This window comes from Pteropus alecto, unplaced genomic scaffold (assembly GCF_000325575.1).
Source record: "Pteropus alecto unplaced genomic scaffold, ASM32557v1 scaffold22, whole genome shotgun sequence".
In the NCBI taxonomy this organism is placed as follows: domain Eukaryota; kingdom Metazoa; phylum Chordata; class Mammalia; order Chiroptera; family Pteropodidae; genus Pteropus; species Pteropus alecto.
In genome coordinates this window covers 3,237,911-3,256,733 of record NW_006434839.1, presented here as the reverse complement: position 1 = coordinate 3,256,733, position 18,823 = coordinate 3,237,911, and the positions used below count along the sequence as shown (strand labels likewise).

The 18,823-nt window shown below is 34.6% G+C and overlaps 1 protein-coding gene across 1 annotated transcript in view; it reads left to right on the top strand.

The window, feature by feature from the left end:
* TRIM24 (tripartite motif containing 24) overlaps positions 1-11,531 on the top strand; it is a 113,507-nt gene extending 101,976 nt beyond the window's left edge. The window contains exons 15-21 of the mRNA XM_025045850.1: positions 97-169; positions 1,243-1,411; positions 3,290-3,618; positions 4,375-4,501; positions 5,537-5,611; positions 6,917-7,066; positions 7,837-11,531. Of these exons, the coding sequence (XP_024901618.1) occupies positions 97-169; positions 1,243-1,411; positions 3,290-3,618; positions 4,375-4,501; positions 5,537-5,611; positions 6,917-7,066; positions 7,837-8,046 (1,133 nt within the window). The 3' untranslated portion in view covers positions 8,047-11,531. The remainder of the gene's footprint in view (positions 1-96; positions 170-1,242; positions 1,412-3,289; positions 3,619-4,374; positions 4,502-5,536; positions 5,612-6,916; positions 7,067-7,836) is intronic.
* Positions 11,532-18,823: the final 7,292 nt, after the last annotated feature.

Below are 18,823 nucleotides of genomic sequence, written 5' to 3'. Positions count from 1 at the left end.
TCCCAGTTTCAATGTAGTACTAAGTGAGCACATTCAGTAGAATTTAAATACATAATTATTAACTCATTTTATGAATGTGTATAATTTCCTCTTCAGGACCAGTTACTATGACTAGTGTACATCCACCAATACGTTCACCTAGTGCCTCCAGCGTTGGGAGCCGAGGAAGGTAAACTGACTTTCTCTAGGTAGAAAAATCTCTAAATTGATTTCTTTTGCCTGAGTGCTCAATATGCTTTGGTATTCAGTACATTTTGAACAACTTCTTTTATTCTTTACTTAAAAAAATTTAAAATATTAATAGTTATTACATATTATTATGTTAATTTAATAAACTTGTTAAGTAAATTATAATTTTATCTTTAAAGATACAATAATATTTGTGTATATGTTGGAAATAGGAAAATATCTTTGACCTCAGCATAATAGCAAGGAAAAAATAAAAGTGAAGTATGTACAACTTCATTTGTGGGTATAGGAACACCCACAAATACAAACTTAGGGAAAAGAAACAATAATTTTATACTATAACTTAAGTATTCTCTGACTTTTCTAATGACCAAAGATTGATTCTAGTTTAAAGTAAATAAATTTACAGTTGATGAAATTTTTTTTTAACTTATTGCTTTGCTCATCTTCTCATTATGCTTACAGATTTCTCCTAGATCTTGAACCCAATTCTTACTTTCTAATCATATGGAAAACATTCTCTGATGGGAAAAGGTTTGGGTTTAATCCCATGAGAACATAGTGGCTATCTGTAAATGGTTTTTGTCCCACTATGTTTCTTAAATTGTAGAACATCAATAAATTATGTCTCTAGTTAATTGTCTTTACACTTTGTGACAATAAATTGTTAATGTGAGCCTAGAAATCTCTTTGTCACTGACTAGAAAAGGAAATGAGAAAGCCTAAAAGATGCTAGTTCTAAAGTACTAAATCTGGCTGCCTAATTTTAGAGCCTCAGAATATTGAAGTCAGTTTGCTTTTAATTCTTGTCTTATTTAAATTTATTTAAATATCTTTCCAAATATATAAGGTAAACAGAACATTTTTTATACATAAGTGAAACTTTTACATACAGCACTTGAATTTAAGTTATGTATCATTTATTACTGATGTAACATAGTTACCACTGCTGTGAAGATATTGGCATTATTCAGAGCACGCTATGGTTATATTTTGTTTTGAGATACTGAAGGTATATTCTTAGATGTTTTTTATTTTTCCTCTCTCTCATAGCTCTGGTTCTTCCAGCAAACCAGCAGGAGCTGATTCTACGCACAAAGTCCCAGTGGTCATGTTAGAGCCAATCCGAATAAAACAGGAAAACAGTGGACCACCTGAAAATTACGATTTTCCTGTTGTTATAGTGAAACAAGAATCAGATGAAGAATCTAGGCCTCAAAATGTAATTATATCAATGATTGCTATACTATTCCTATTTGGGGGATAGAGTGAGAGAAACTTTTAAATAGCTCATAGGAGGTTAAAAATGTTATTTTAAAGCAGGGAAATAGTCAACTTAAAGGTTGAAAAGTTTGAGGAAATCTCTCAGTAAATTAAAACAAAAAGATGGGAAATGGAGAGGAGTTTGAAAAATCAGAGGCTCAAATGAGGAGGTTGGGTATTTAAAAGAGAAGATGGAGTAAACACATGGAAGATAATTGCCAAAGAAATAATATAAGAATTCTGTAACTGAAGGGCATGAGCATTTGAATTGAAAGGGCCTAACAAGTACCAGAATATTTAATGAAAAAATTATCAATCATGTATAAAGCTTAAATAAACATTTTTAAACATGTGTCCCAGGTCACAAAAAATTTAATTTCCATGTACTTATTCTCGGGAAGATATTTGAGAATATGACTCATCAAAAATGGAGTACACCAAGAAAGAGGAAGACATAAGACCCCAGAAATGGGATCTAACACAGAAGAGAAGCAAAGAAAAGGGTATCCCCAGGACAGTATCTCCTCCAGTATACCCTGTAGCAGGAGTACAGAAGACTCCATAGGAATGTGTGCAAGGGGAGAAAAATGTTGACAGCACTGAGAAGCATTTTATAACACTGTTGGAGATTGTGAAAATGACTTAGCGATAGGTACCTACAAAAATAAGCAAATGAAATAAGTAAATAAGATGTATGTAATTATTAACTCAGTAAAAACAAAAAGGTAAAAAAAGAGTGTAGTCATAGTACATTCTATGGTTATGCCATGAACAATATAGTTTTAATGATGTAAACACCTGAATACAAATTCCACTAAAAACTAGAGATAATCAGGATAATAACCTAAATATTCATTTAATCGAAAATTGACTTTTCATGATACTTAAACAGTACAGCAGTGTTTGACCAGTTGGACTAGATGCTGGATATAGTTATATTAGTGCCTACAAACTAAAAAAAAAAAAAAATCAACGCTTAATAATTATGTGAAGAAGATAGTATGAATGGGTGTGTGGGTGTGCAAGTGTGAGGAGGGAGTGTGGAGAGTCGGGAAGAAAATCTAATCTTTCATAGTAAAGACTATAAAACTGAAAATATGTTTAAAATCGAAAATCTGAGAAATTATGGTATAAGCTTATTATTTAGAAATATAGAAGTAAATAAAATAGTGAAATACCAAAAGAAAAAGCTAAATAGTTTGAAAATACTTGCCTCCAAGGAATGAGATTATGTACCCATGATTTAACTAAGTCTGTGGTTATTTCATTGAAATTAAAAAAAAATGTTTAAAAGAGATAACAGATTTTGTTAGTGATTTGAAATTTATACCATCTTAGACTCTTAACAAAATTTAGATTTATCTTGAAGATATTAATAGCTCTTGTAGAGGTGAAGCTGCGTCTAAGAATTAAAGCAGTATACATTTGTATGAATGATAAAAATTCTATTCTAGGCATACGTTGTGTCTAGGTATAATTTAAATTAACATCTCCAATAAAATGAACTTACAGTTTGTATGGTTGACTTCTATACTATCCACCTGTTCTCTCATTTCTGTAGCCATCAGAAGATTCGAAAATTCTTCCTATATTACCCACACCCTGTTACTACTGATACTCTATTTTGATGATATTTTTAGTAGAGGCCCGTCTTCTTTACCATTTGAGACTCTAATACACTTAGCAGTAAATATAGTCTTTTCTTATGCATATTTATAGACTCCTTTGAAGTAGCCAGGTGCCCAGGACAAAACAGTGTTTGGTCCAGGGTCACAGTAATGCTAATAAACTTGCAGAATTCCAGTTTTAAGAAATACATACACTTTTTCTATTACAGACCAACTACCCAAGAAGCATACTCACCTCCCTGCTTTTAAACAGCAATCAGAGCTCTGCTTCTGAGGAGTCTGTGCTAAGATCAGATGCCCCTGATAGCACAGGAGATCAGCCTGGACTTCACCAGGAAAATTCCTCAAATGGAAAATCCGAGTGGCTGGATGTCTCACAGAAGTCACCCCTTCATGTCGGAGAGACAAGGAAAGAGGATGACCCCAATGAGGACTGGTGTGCAGTTTGTCAGAATGGAGGGGAACTCCTATGCTGTGAGAAGTGTCCCAAAGTATTCCATCTTTCTTGTCATGTGCCCACATTGGCAAATTTTCCAAGGTAAGGTAGTATTTGCTTCCCTTTCCCACATTCTTTCACTGTAAATAATAACAGCAAATTTAACTATCATTGCAACATAAAGACTTTAAAGTCCACTTGGCACAAATGCATACTTCAAAACCTTCAACGTAGAGTTTCCCATACCTTGCCTCCACATTCCTTGTGCTTCTCTCAAAAACCTAATCTGTTATGAAAACAAAACAAAACAAACTGGCCCTTTAAATTATTACAAGGAGTTGCCATAAAGAACAATGGTCCTTATGCACAACTGCCACAAGTTATTGCATCTTATTTGCCAAGCATGAGCTATATAATTTAAAAAACATCTCAAGCAAATTCTCAGTTTCTGTTAGATGATGAAGAAACATTGAGTTAATCTCTTAGTTCTAAGAAGGCTGTACTACTTAAAATTTAATTTCAAACTTAAAGTTGCAAGAATAGTACCAAGAGTGTTTCTTTTTCTTGAATCATTTGAGGGAAAATGCCAGTTGTGCCTCACATCAGCCATAGATTCATTTTGCATATATATTTCATACTCTTTTATCTAGACTAATATTTATCACTTAGGCTCTTGCATTGTAGTTGTACTTTCTCTCAGCATGGTACTGTGTACACAGTAGCTATATGGTAAATCCTCAGTGATTTAAAATTCATGCCAAATAAATTTGTATCGTAGATGGCATGGAGGAGGTAGGAAAGGGCATGGTGAAGAGAGAAGTGATGAGTTAGGAATTCATATACTTTATCTCCCAACAGTGGAGAGTGGATTTGTACTTTCTGTCGAGATTTATCTAAACCAGAAGTTGAATATGATTGTGATGCTCCCAGTCACAACTCAGAAAAAAAGAAAACTGATGGTAAATTAACACCAATAGATAAAAGGGTAAGTTTTTGAGCATTTCCAACCCTAGACTGTTGTTTTAATTTGTTTTCTTGTTTGTTTTTGGTTACATGCATTATTGTAACACAGATATTCCTTTCATCAAAGAAGTTGTATGTATCTTCAGTCAAATTATATACTGACTTCTTTTTTCTTTAGTATTTTTCCCCACAAAAGTATAAGAATCTTAACTAATATTTAAAGGCAGGCTATAACTTTTTTTTAGTTTAAAAAATCATTATACATACATTTTCTAGAAGTTGAAAATATTTTATCTGAATAAGGTAGAATGTGTATCCTTTGTGTGGTCTGGACCTTTAAATTTAATTTAGTCTACTTTTAGTAAATTTCTGTTCTGTTTTATTTCTACAGCAGATAGATTTACTTCCTCAAAATTTGTTGAAAATTGGCATCAGAGAGATGGGTTATTCATTTACTTTTCCTGGAAATAATCCATTCTTTTACCCAGTGGTAATAGGTTGTACCTCAAAACCAGCTAAAATATTTAACTGTAATTTACTTTTAAACCTATGAAATTAACACTTCTGCATTACTAAAGAAACTCCTTTGCTCAATTTTGTTATACTTAATTGTATCAGTATGAAAGTCGTCATGTAAGAGGGGGCCCAGATACACACTACCAGTACCACAGGGACTTAGGCCCATAAGCAGAGGAGTAGCAGGGTGTGTGATAGAACCATCTGCCTTCAGAGAAGGGGGCGTTGGCCTGGACATGCCATGGAAAGGGCTCCATCCTTGGATCTCTTAACATACGTGTGTTCTTTCTTTGTGGACTATTATTAAATTCAATACAAAAGTTGAAGAGATAAGTGGAAATTTATTTTTAAAGAACTTCAAATGGGTTTCTAGTGATAATACTTCTGTTCCTATAATTGCAAGGACTGCTCTCATATATAACATAAACCACAGACTGATCTTAATTGTTATTCCGGAACTTTGAGACCCATGACATACATTGTTATTGAAAATAAGCTGTGACTTCATTATTGTTACTTTATTTATATATTTTTTGCTTAGAAGTGTGAACGCCTACTTTTATTTCTTTACTGCCATGAAATGAGCCTGGCTTTTCAAGACCCAGTTCCTCTAACTGTAAGTATTAATGTCTTTTCATGTATTTTTACACAGTGGGTGATTTTTTTGAAACTCGATTTATGAGACTCTAGTTTCTGTACCCGTTTTCAATAGTTTCTTATGTCTAATCCAGTCTTAAAGCTTATTCATACATACCGAATGCTTTGATCGTAAATACATTTTAATGTTAACAAATTGGCCCCAAACTTTATTCATTTCTCATAAATTCTTCTGATCTCAAAAACTTTACCTACTATTCTCTGGGATGATTTCTATCAGATGTCTCTGTCTCAGGAGGTTTAGGCATGTATCCTAAACTGTTGGGGAAAAAAACTTTCCATTGGAGATAGAGACCCCAAAAATTCTGTATATATTTTGATTTATAGGTCCAGACTTCAAATAATAAGTAGACTTTAATAGTAAAGGAAGAGGGGGAGGGGTGTGTGTGTGTGTATTAACCATTGACTTTAAAAAGTTCATATTGGAAGTTCGATATGACTTTAATGAATAATTTTAGAGTGCTGAAAGTACTACTCAGTATATTCTCTATTCTCTGATGTCCACAATTCCTTTAGACATTTAACCTATTCTATAGTTTGATAAATTTTAAAAATTTAATGCAAGGTTAAAAAAGAAAACTCGCTTAGTAAATAATGTCTTAGTAAATGAACTTCTCTCTTGAGAACAGGTTTTGAGAAGTTGAGATAGTTAAAGGAAATGAATACTTTCAGGGGAAGGACCTTTTGTACCCAAAATAGGCAGGACAAAAATGTCAAAGAAAAGCAGCTTACACCACCAATAAAAACTTCATGACTTAAAATCGTAACCTAGAACTTCGTGCTTTTTATGATCTTGGCTCACAGTTACATTTGGTGTTACAACAACAGCAAAATAGCCCCCTTTTTCTTAATATATATTATCACATTCGTCTTTACAAAATCCTATGAAGTTGGTAGAATTATCCCTATTTGATACATGAAGAAATGAAGATTCACCGAAGATAAGTAACTTAATCAGGAGTGTGCTACTGAATAGCAGAGCTGAGGTTCAAACCCAAATTCAAAGTCCATTTGCTATGATACATGCAGCAAAAACATGACAGATCCCACTAAGAATGATACTTTTTATAATAATTTCTTTTTGTTTAATAAGGAGAACAGAGGTTTAAGACGGAAATTGTGGAAATGTTTTTCCATCTAAAACGGTGAAAACTTTTGAAAAATGTGGCACAAAAATACCTTCCAATGTATGAAAATAAAGAATTTATTTAGGACCAGGCAGAATTTAGTTATTTGTATTATAGTATCTTACTTATTTTAAAAGGTGCCTGATTATTACAAAATAATTAAAAATCCAATGGACTTGTCGACTATCAAGAAAAGACTACAAGAAGATTGTTTCGTGTATACAAAGCCTGAAGATTTTGTAGCTGATTTTAGATTAATCTTTCAAAACTGTGCTGAATTCAATGAGGTGAGTTGGGGTTGCTAAGAACCAATAGCAATATTGAAAGTAATATTAAACCAAATACTTTATCAACAAAATAAGGAAGTTAAGAGATCTATTTATGCTGGCAGAAATTTCCAAAAGTTAGAGTCTGTCAGGGAATAACTTTATCCACATTTATATTCAAATGTGGATATATTTATATTTATTATATGATAAGTGCAAATGGAAATTATAGCCGACAACTTGAAAACAATTAGAATGTTTTTTTAACTAGCCTGAAAGTATTCTTTTTCAGTCTCACCTTTATTTCTTGTAATATGGCACATCCATACTTTAGTCTTTTTTGATATTGATCTTAAAATATTAAGGACATAGTTTAAATATCTTTTTTGATATTGATCTTAAAATATTAAGGACGTAGCTCTAATTTTAAAATTTTCTCAAAAATTTTGTCATTTGTCAGTTTGTTGCATTTATTGGATACTCATTACACAGTTCCACAATTTATTTAATTTGTCCTAAAAATACCTACTACATAATTCTATGATTATGGCATCTTTTTAATCTCTGGTAATCCAGTCCTACCACTACCACCCCCTTCTAGAATAATCCAGATAAGTCAAAGATATATTTACTTTATATCGCTGACATTGCATAAACATTTTCTCAGAATGTTCCACTGATATTTATAATATCAAGTTAAAAGGTAACAAAAATGTGAGAAACTACTTTTATTGACTGTCTAAAATGATGATATTTGTTTTTTAATTCATATTTTTATTTTTCTCCAACAGCCTGATTCAGAAGTAGCCAATGCTGGTATAAAACTTGAAAGCTATTTTGAAGAACTTCTAAAGAACCTTTATCCAGAAAAAAGGTTTCCTAAACTAGAATTCAGGAATGAATCAGAAGATAATAAATTTAGTGATGACTCAGATGATGACTTTGTACAGCCCCGGAAGAAACGACTCAAAAGCATAGACGAACGCCAGTTGCTTAAATAAGGAGCACCATTGGCATGTGATGGTTTTTAGATTTTTTTTGTTTTCAAAAAACATTTTGTCGGTAATTTAACATCATTACAAAGAAGAATTTGTGACCACTCTGATCTATAAGTTTTGATGTTTACTAGACTTTGATTTTCTTAATAACCTATTTCTTTTAACCTTATTAAGCAAAAAAATAAAAAATAAAAGAGAAGGGAGGGAGGAAGAAAGGAGAAAGGAAGATATAAAGACGCATCAGCAACAAAATAAATAAGACATTGTTCCCACTTCCTGGATTTCAAAACTGTAATCTGGAGCGTGATAGCTACTGTAGAAAGGAAATAGACTTTGTTTGAACTCTAAGTTGAAAATTTAATGTGGTTTGGATGTGTGCAGTAATCGATTTTTAGAAAATACCACTGCCCATTAATTATGGCCCGACTGTGAGTTAGGTTTACTATCCATAAGAGCAGTTCTCCATGAACATGGATGGTAATAAGAGATCTATCCTAGGATGCCTACTTGTGCAATGAAAAAGTAGATTAGATACTATTAAGAAGGCACCTAATAGCATATCATGTAAGATGGAAACTTTTAAAGAAAAAGCAGGAAAGCAAATGTTTGGTTTTTATTTTTGTTTCTTGTCTATAGAGGTGTTTGGTATAGCAGATTTTCGAGGCCATTTTTTTCATACATTTCTAACTTCTTCCACTGAGGAAGTAAGTGAACACTTTTGGTTTTGCTCTATGTCTGTGTGAGGTTTTGTTGTTTTAACTGTGCAGGTGATCCTTTTGATAACAAGACTCATTGTTTGCTGTATGGCTTTTAGTGGAACTACTCAAAATATGAAATACAGCAGTGTGCGCCATATTTGATGTGAGGATTCTTTAAAATATACCCTGTTGGGCATTAAATGTTAAGTTCCCCCGAAAGGAACTAGTTTTTGTGGTTTTCATCTGTCTTTATAATTTGGGATGAAAATGTATTGTGGCATTTGGGAGCAGGCAGTTAGAGGGAATTATAATGAAAATGTAATTTTTTCTGAAGCATCTGTTTCCTATTTTTAAGAAACAGAACCTCATATTGAATCTTTCATCTGACAATTCTGAATTTCATTTTCATTCTTCTGATAGAAATACAGAAGACATATCTTCTGAGACGAAGCATATTCTTAATGGGCCAGACCTAGCTAGTTTAATTGACATTTATTTCTTTTGTTCAGTGTCAAAGGAAACTAGATTAAGATAGGAGAAAATTGCTGTGCTATTTGCTAATCTAACATTTGACAAAATATTTACACCTGAAATTTTTTCGTTTTCCAGTTTAAACCTATATTTATAAAACATTAATTAGCTGAGGGAAATTTTTCTCTGTAGGCTCACAGAATAAAAATATAGCTGACTTGAAAGAAGGTTATCTTTGGATGGTGCCATGAATTAAACCTAGAAGACTTGCATTTATCTATATGGCACTACTTTCTAAATTAGTCAATTTGAAAATAATCTGTGGCTAATTTATTGGATTTTCAGATATTGCTAAAGATAAAATATAAGAAAATAACTTAGTAGCAGTAGCTTCTCACTTTCTACATAGAGTTATTTCTTATCCATAACATGTCAGTTACATATTAATGGTTAAAAAGTCTTATTAATCACTTTTCCGAATATGCATTCAGGGTAATTGTTGTTTGTGTTGTTTTGAATACGCATTTGACATCCCTCCAAAGACCGAACAAATTTTGGTAACCGTGCATATACCATTTAATTTTGTTTTGTTTTTTTTTGCTCCAGCAGCTGTGGGACTTTTACCGATAAGTTTATTGTTGGCATCTTAGATTACTGTTCTGATAGTTTGTTCTTCCATACTTACCTCCTGAGTTAAAACAGGGCAACACAGATAAATTTTGAAGAGGATCATAAAGGGAAGTAGCACTGAGGAGAGAGAAAAATAATTTCTGAGCCAGAATTTCTAGTAATGTATCCCAAACTTTCCCTGTTATATTCAGTGCCATATTAATCTTTTAAAACAGTATTTCCGTTTCACCTTTACCATTTTTTTTTTTTTTTTTGCTGAATTAAAGGCAGTTGGGAACCATCTTTCCTATAATCTTACATAATATAAATTATATTAAAAGTATTTTTCTCTTCAAATAGCCTTCAGCAATGGTCTTTAAGATTAAAGTCTTATGACTTTATTAATAAGCGTCTATGTGCTCAGGTGGATCCCAGTAAGTAGCTCCTAAGTTCTAACAGACATTAAGTAATCCTGACTCTATCCCATGCTCATTTAGAGAGTATCCTCTCAAAAGTTCAGTGCAATTCAAGCAGCCTTGACCTAAGCTTAACCCAATGTTTATCTCTGATCAAAAACTCCATGAGATTTCCCTCTGGATTTGTAACCAAGAGCCCAGTGTCATAGCTATAAGACACCCAATACTGAATGTGACCACATGATCACCCCTTTAGCTGGGGCTTATGAATGAGCAGATGATGTGGGAGCTAGGATTTACTCAGTCCAGCTCATCGAGAGCTTTCCCAGGTGCCAAGCATCTGATCTTCCTGGCAATAAGGAAACCCAAGTACACAGTCAGTGACTTATATGGCTATGACAAATATAAATGGACTGAGATACAGCATATTTAAAATATATTTGTACATCAGCATCTAGCAATGCAATCATTTCGTCCTTTGAATTAGCAGGCCTTATCTTTTCTCAGTGGAGGGGTAGGAAATTGGAAGTTGCTAAAAGGAAAATATCTTCTTTTCCAAACTAAAGAATAGGCTCCACATTTTACTACCACACAGTAGTGTAGTTGTAACATAAAAATGCTTTCAGAAAGTTTCACTCCACAGTCAAAAAGGTGAGTATACAGCTCATTGCTCCATTTATTAATTTGCATGTCAAAGTCCTATGATGTTGCAATGCTCCGACTTTTAAATTTGGGTTCCATGGAAAGACTAGTTAGACAACGAAAGGAGTTATTCCTCCTTTTGCTGAGGCCTGATCCACAAATAATGTGAATCCCAAAAATAAGTTACTTCATGTGAACAAGAGGTTTTTAGGTTTAAATAGAAGATGTACTCATTTTTCTGTTTATCTGTATTCGTTATGAAAGAGAGAAATCAAGTGATCTGATTAGCCATTAAAATATGGGCATGACCATGCATTCAACCATCTAATTTCTTACTGAAATAGAGCCCTTTTAAATAACCATGTACATATTTCTTAAAGTATTTTATAACTTCATGTAAATTAATAGTTGGTATCTTTTTACAAACATATATTGCCCCTTCATTTTGGGTGTGAATTTATTGTCATAATTCACATGCTGGTGGCTCATGTACCTGAGTGGGAGTAATGCTAGCCAATTAGATCACAGATTTCTTTCTTCATGAAAGGTTTGCTTATTGTAAAGGACATCTGAGACAGTAGTCTTTGTTTCTTTGTTTAATTTTAGGGGGCTAATTGGTGCTTTGGTTTTAATAAAAATTAGCTTCAATGGATTTTTACTGTGAATATTTTACCAAACAAGGAATTTTTAACCGAAAAATCACTGTATGTCATTCAGTAGAATTTTAACTAGCTTGAGTCTCCCTTCATTACTGTCTTTGTGTGTTTCTCTATAAAATGGATACATATATAGGGACAAGCTACTAGTCCAGAAATAATAGGAAAACTTTTAAGTAGTTCTAACACATGTATTTCACCAGTCTTAAAAAATAAGCAAAAAATAATCTGACAAGAAAGGAGTGATAAATATCTTCGGTTGTTGATTCTCCCCACCCCCCAACCCCCCCAAAAAAGAACCCCAAACTTCTGAAAGTAAGAGAACCAAAGATGCTGTAAAAAAAATTCTACTGGTCTGAAAGCTTTTGGGGGAGGAGGATGCTATAAAATGAATGGGGACTTTTACAAGTCACTTCGAAAGTTTGTTAAATTTACCTTAAAGATTGGAAAGTTTTGATTCTCAGAAATTTATAGCTATTTAAAAAACTCAACTATTGAATATTTTGACTACTATAGATCTTATTTAGGGGATGGGAACTGCCTTGTATTTGATTACTAAAAGTTTTTAAATAGAATAATTAAGTTTTAATTTGAGTCCTAATAAAAAGCCTTCCTTAGAAGTTACAAGTAAAACATATAGCAAAATTCTATTTTCCCATATTTTCAAATTCAGTATGAGAAAAGGGCTATTTTAAAGTTGTCAATGAAAGAACATCTAAACCTATGGAAAGCTTTATAATAATTTATTTTAGGCAAGATTGAGAAAATGCTCAGAGAATGGCAGTTTTACAGCTTATTTTATTCATTTAGAGTCAAAGGAGAAAACATAGGATACATGAAATCCATTGGTGCTAAGATGCAGGAGTCAGGAGAAGGAAAAATGGGGAAATCCCTAGGACTAGACAAAAAGGAAAATGGAGAGATACATGCTTCCTTTACATTGGTGGGTACAAGGTTGTTAATAATTAACATTTATCACACTTAAAGATGGTACACAGGCAACAATATAACAACGAAGAGTTTCATGGTCTCCTGCTCTGGTGCCTGTTGTTGTGTCTTCAGGAGGTCTGGAAAAGAAAATTACTCTGGCATTTCAAAGGTATGTTATCTTAGATGCCTAAGAACAATAGACAGAACTCAGGATTGCGAAGAAGCTATAGGCCTGGGGCATGACTACCTGCCATTACCTGCTCAGACTATCAGACTATCCTGTGTGGTTACTTTCGGTCACTGGGCTTGCCAGGCCTGCCAAGTAGGCCCTAAGCTTCTCGAGTCCTATGTCACCCCTTTTCGTTGTATCAGGATACTTGTGAATTCTTTGCCCATGTTCCCTAATGCCTTTAATCTCAGGTGAGCCAGAAAATTCAGTCAGGAATTTTTCCATTGCAGATGACTGAAGCCCAGTTTTGATTGTTTTGGGGAAGAAGATAAAATACCTAATCAACCAGAGTTGAGCACTTTTCACACTTGGAATGGGAACGTACTGACCTGAGAAGTAGCATTTCCCCCAAAGAAATTCAGTGTTCTCGAAAGAGGAGAAATGGCCATAAGACAGGAACAACAGGCTCAGTGGGCCACCAGGTGCCACATTCAACAATGATGCTGGTTCTAATCTGATTGTATTGAGGATTTACTAATGAGGGTATATGTTAAGAAAGCTCAACATATAAAAAGTCTAAAGGTTTTAGAATTCATATTACAGAAGAGTTTTTTTGCCCTTATAGACTATGCTTTGAGTTGTAGAAACCGAATCCCTTCAATTGTAAAAATATTAGATTCAGACAAATTCAACCTCTGTCCTATTACGTAAAATATGCTTGTACAGAGATTCCAGTTAAATTATTGCTGTTTTAAATAACCTCAACCAGTATTGTCTTAGTCTTTTCATAGGCTGTGAAACCAATCCAAAAAAGTTCTTACAGGTGAGTGACTTGAAATTTGTTGACTTTCATTTCTGTTAATGACTAAATACTTAATAAGGTAAGCAGTACACGTGCATTTATCAAGGATTTCTCAAATTTAGTATTCAACTAAAATTAAGTTAACAGAGTTTGCTGTGGACTAATTTAGTGTCTCCTAGGAAGCCTGGGTGCTAGACAGTGATGGACAACATTGTAAAGTTCCTTAAGCCTGGATGCTCCCATAGCTACTGACAGTTCTTGAAATTTGGGAAGGTGCTTGAACGTCAGGTTTGTCATTGGTTGACTGGTTTTCAATCCTTGGTATACTTTGGTTTTAATTACAAATTGTTGCTAATGTCAGCTTTGGGGTTTTTTTTCTTCAGATGTTTTTAGTTTTCAATTACAGTTGACATACACGATTGTATTAGTTTTGGATGTACAACATAGACATTTATATACTTTATGAAGTGATCACCCCAGTAAGTCCTAATACGCATGGCACCATACACAGTTGTTACAATATTATTGACTATATTTTCCATGACTGTTTTTATAACTGATGATTTATATTTCCTAATCTCTTCACCTTTTCACCCCTCCCCCCCACCTCCTTTCCATCTGGTAACCATCAATTTGTTCTGTTTTTATGAATCTACTCATTTAATTTTTTTTAGATTCCACATATAAGTGAAATCATGGTATTTGTCTTTGACTTATTTCACTTAGCTTAATACTCTCTAGATCCATCCATGTTGTCACAAATGGTAAGATTTCATTTTTTTTATGGCCAAGTAATATTCCTTTGTATATATATGTACCACTTCTTAATCTATTGGTAGGCTTTTAGGTTGCTTCCATATATTGGCTATTGTAAGTAATGCTGCAGTGAACATAGGGATGCATATATTTTTGAATTACTGTTTGGATTTCTTCAGAGAAATACTAGAAGTGGAATTGCTGGGTCATAAGGTAGTTCTCTTTGTAATTTTTTGAGGAATCTCCATACTGTTTTCCATAGTGGCTGCATCAATTTACAATCTCACCAAAAGGGCACAAGGTTTCTCTTTTCCTCCACATCCTAGCCAACACTAGCTATTTATTGATTTATTGATGATAAATCCGCCATTCTGAGAGGTATGAAGTGATACCTCATTGTGCTTTCAATTTGCATTTCTCTGATGATTAGTGACCTCGAGCATCTTTTCATGTCTATTGGCCATCTCCATGTCCTCTTGGAGAAATGTCAATTCAGGGCCTCTGCCCATTTTTTAATCAGATTGTTTTTTTGGTGTTAAGGTGTATGAGTTCCGTATATGTTTTGGATATTAACCTCTTATCGATATATCATTGGCAGTATCTTCTATTCAGTAGTCATCTTTTTGTTTTGTTGTCGGTTTTCCTTGCTGTGCAAAAACTTTTCAGTTTGATGTAATCCCATTTGTTATATTTATTTTTTTTATTTTGTTTCCCTTGCCCGAAGAGAGGTATACAAACAAGTATTACTAAGAGCAATGTTAAAATGTTTACTTCCTATGTTTTCTTTTAGGAGTTTTATGGTTTCGGGTCTTAAATTTAAGTCTTTAATCCATTTTGAGTTTACTCTTGTATATGGTGTAAACATATACATAAATAGTTTCAATTGTTTTGCATGTACCCAGTTTTCCCAATATTTATTGAAGAGATTGTCTTTACCCTATTTTATATTATTGTCTCCTTTGTCATAGATTAATTGACTGTATAGGCATAGGGTTGTTTCTGGGCGTTCTGTTCTGTTCCATTGATCTGTGCATATGTTTTTATACCATTCTGGGTTTTTTTAATGAAGAAGTTGAATGTTTTATTTTTAAACTGTTTATTTTTCTGTAAGGCTGTTGCTTTACTGTATTGAAATAGCAGCAGCAAACACAGTATATTCCAAAATTAAGATGGTATTGTTCGTTATCTGACACTGTACAAGTAACAAAAACTTTTCTCCACTGCCAGTTATTTCCAGTAGAAAGATCATTAAGTATTTTGACCCAATTCCGAGATGGATGTAAGCAAGTTACCATATTGTGTAACATTGTTGTTTTTTTTTTAAAGTTAATTTCAAGTATACAGCATATTAGTTAGACATTTATATAGTTCATAAAACAATCCCCCCACTTGCTCCCTCCCTCCCCCGAACCTCCACCTAGCCAATGTATTAATGCTAACTACATTCCCTGTGCCATGCTCCCCATCCCTGTGACCATCCATCAGCTATTAATTTATACTTCTTTAGCCCTTCACCCCATTCTCCGAGTCCCCAAAACCCTCCTCCACTCTGTCTGACACCAAATTGTCCACTATATTTGTGAATTTGTTTTTGATTAGTTCGTTCTTTTTATTCCTTAGATTCCGCATATAACTGAAATCATATAGTGTTTGTCTTTTTCTGACTTAAATACCTTCTAGGTCCATCAAAGCAATATCTTTTTCCGTCCCCTTCCTTTTCATATGTAGGGGTCTTGTTTTCTTATCCTTTCAACCACTCTATGTTTTGGTTAGAGCACTTAATTCTTTTCCATTTAAGGTACTTATTGATAGAAATGTAGTTGTACCATTCTTTATTCCTGTTTTTGATACACGTTTCTTCTTCTTAAAGAAGTCCCTCCAGCATTTCCTGTAAAACTGGCTTGGTGGTGATAAATTTCTTTAGCTTACTTTTGTCTGGGAAGCTCTTTATTTGTCCTTCAACTCTAAATGATAGCTTTGCTGGATAAATTATTCTTGGTTGTAGATCCTGGGTCTTCATTCTTTCGAATATTTTTTGCCAAGCCTTTCTATTCTGCATAGTCCCTCTTGAGAAATCAACTGCCAGTTTAACCTTTGGCATTTTAATTATGATGTGTCTTGATGCGGGCCTCTTTGGATCTCTGATGTTTGGAATTCTCTGAACTTTCTGGGGTTTTACGTCCATTTCCTTCACCAGGTTAAGGAAGTTTTCCATCATTATTTCTTCAAACAGCTGTTCAACATCTTGATTTTCTTCAGTTATGCCGATCATACAAATATTTGGAGCCTTAATAGTGTCTCATATTCTCCTTAAATTATTTTTGTAGTCTTGGAATCTTTTTTTCTTGCCATTCTGATTGAGTGTCCTGATTGGCTTTCCTGTCTTATAGATAGGGCATTTGATCCTCTTCTTTATTCACTTCGTTTATTCCTTTGTTTATTCCATTTCATATATTTCTCATCTCAGATAATGTATTCTTCATTTCTGACTGGTTCCCTTTTATAATTTCCATTTCCGTTTTTGTTTTTTATCTCTTTGTGAAGTTCTCACTGAATTTATCTACACTTCTCAAAAGTTCATTGAGCATCTTTATCACCAGTGATTTGAACTCTGCATCTGTTAGATTACTTGAGTCCATTTTATCTGGATCTCTTCTGTTCTCTCATATGGTTTCTACTTCTTTGTCTTCCCATTTTGGCTGCCTTTCCGTGTCTGTTTCTGTGTACTAAGCAAAGCTCTTAAGTCTCCCAGTCTTATTAGTGTGGATTTGTGCAGTAGGTGTCCAGTGGCACAGTCCTGAGAGGGGTTCAGCTGCAAGCCAAATTTAGCTGCAGCCTGTGCCCCTTCAGGGCCACCTGTTAAGATTCAGCAAGCAATCCACAGATGCTGTGCTTATAGTTGCCTCAAAAGGCCACACTAGAAGCCGAGGCCAGCTGCCTCCAGTGTGAGTATAGGTGCTGCTCAGCAAGGAGCACCTGACTCAGTGAGGACACATTTGGACATGTCTTGGGTGGGGCCCAGATTGGGGAAGGCAGGATTTCAGGGCATCCTCTGGGCGGAGTGACCTGTTATCAGTTTGATGACATCATGGCTATGGCGGCATTGTGTCTGGGGCACTGGTAGGAGGGAGGTCTCAACAAAGAACAGTGGATACCGCTGGTACTTCTGTACCTAGAGAGTCTCCCCTCGGCCCTCACTCTGACATTGTCTCCTTGTAAGTCCCTGGTGCCCCCTGCACGCAGCTAAATGGGCACTGGTGCTCAGAGTGAGCAGGTCCATTACCGCGAAAATCCGCTCGCGAACGCGGCGGCCCCTTTAAGAGGCGTCTGCCGCTGCCGCTGCCGCAGATTCCGTCTCGCTCAGCCGCTCAGGAACGGGCAGCCCCGCGGCCTCACCCTGTTCTACTTCTACCATTGCAGGGTGATTTCTTGGATTTCTCCGTAGTTGTATGGCTTGTTCCTTTAGATCTCGGGCGATTTTTCCTTGCTGCTCTTCCTTGTTTCTGTTACAACTTTGATTTGATCGCCAGAGGGATGAACAGAGCCACTATCATCTATGCCATTTTTTCTCTCCTCCATATTGTGTAAGGTTTAAGATAACAAAGTTATCCTTAAATTTTCTAACTAGTTTTTACCACAGATAATTTCAGGAATTCTGAGAATTGTAAATGTAGCCTAGCCTAAAAACTATAGCATGTTGTGGAAAAGATGCTCCTTATTTATTTACAATCATTAGAAAGGGGTATTTTATTCCAGTGGTATTGTTGCAAGTAGTTTTTTTCTCATTGATATTGCTAAAAGTTGCTGTTTTAAATCTTCTAACCACCACTAATTTAAGAAAACTACGCTGGACAAAATGGTTTCATACTTCCTTATTTAGGTGGGTTCCATTTTCACTTCTCAGTAGATATTATGTATTTCTTATATGCTTCACTTATTAGTTCATCTAGTTCTGAAGGGTTACTCAGTGTCATTTTGATCAGCCAACCATATTGTAACAAGATTTGTTGACAAGTCCTGGATTTTCTGCAAGAGCTTCATTAATTTCAGTTACTTCTGATAGAGGAGAATAGAGTTAATTAGTAGCTTTCATACTTTCCAAAGCACCAAATTCATGTTGTTTGTTCAATTTTGTCCCAGCTTCAGGCAGACTATAGTAAACATCTCCCCAAAATTTCCTGTGCAATGGGAATTACTTATTCCCATTGTCCCAATATAATTTTCTGTTTCCCTGTAAATTTATGCACAGAGAGCAAATCTGGAACTGTGAGCATTGTCTGGATGGGCCCTTCCTCAGGCCCCCAGGCCATGGTGGGCAGGTTGTTCAGGCTGCAGGCCACAGCCTGCTTGCTCCTTTGTCACTCGCAGCATCTTTCAGTACCATGCTGTTTTGACTACTAGAGCCTTGTACTGTAGTTTGATATCAGGTAGCGCGATACCTCCAACTTTGTTCATCTTAAGATTGTTTTGGCTACACTGGTTCTTTTGTGGTTCTGCATAAATTTTAGGATTATTCTAGTTCTGTGAAAAATGCCATTGGCATTTTGGTGGAGATTGCATTAAATTTATAGATTGCTTTGGTTAGTATGAACATTTTAATGATAATTCTACCTATCCATGAGCATGGTATA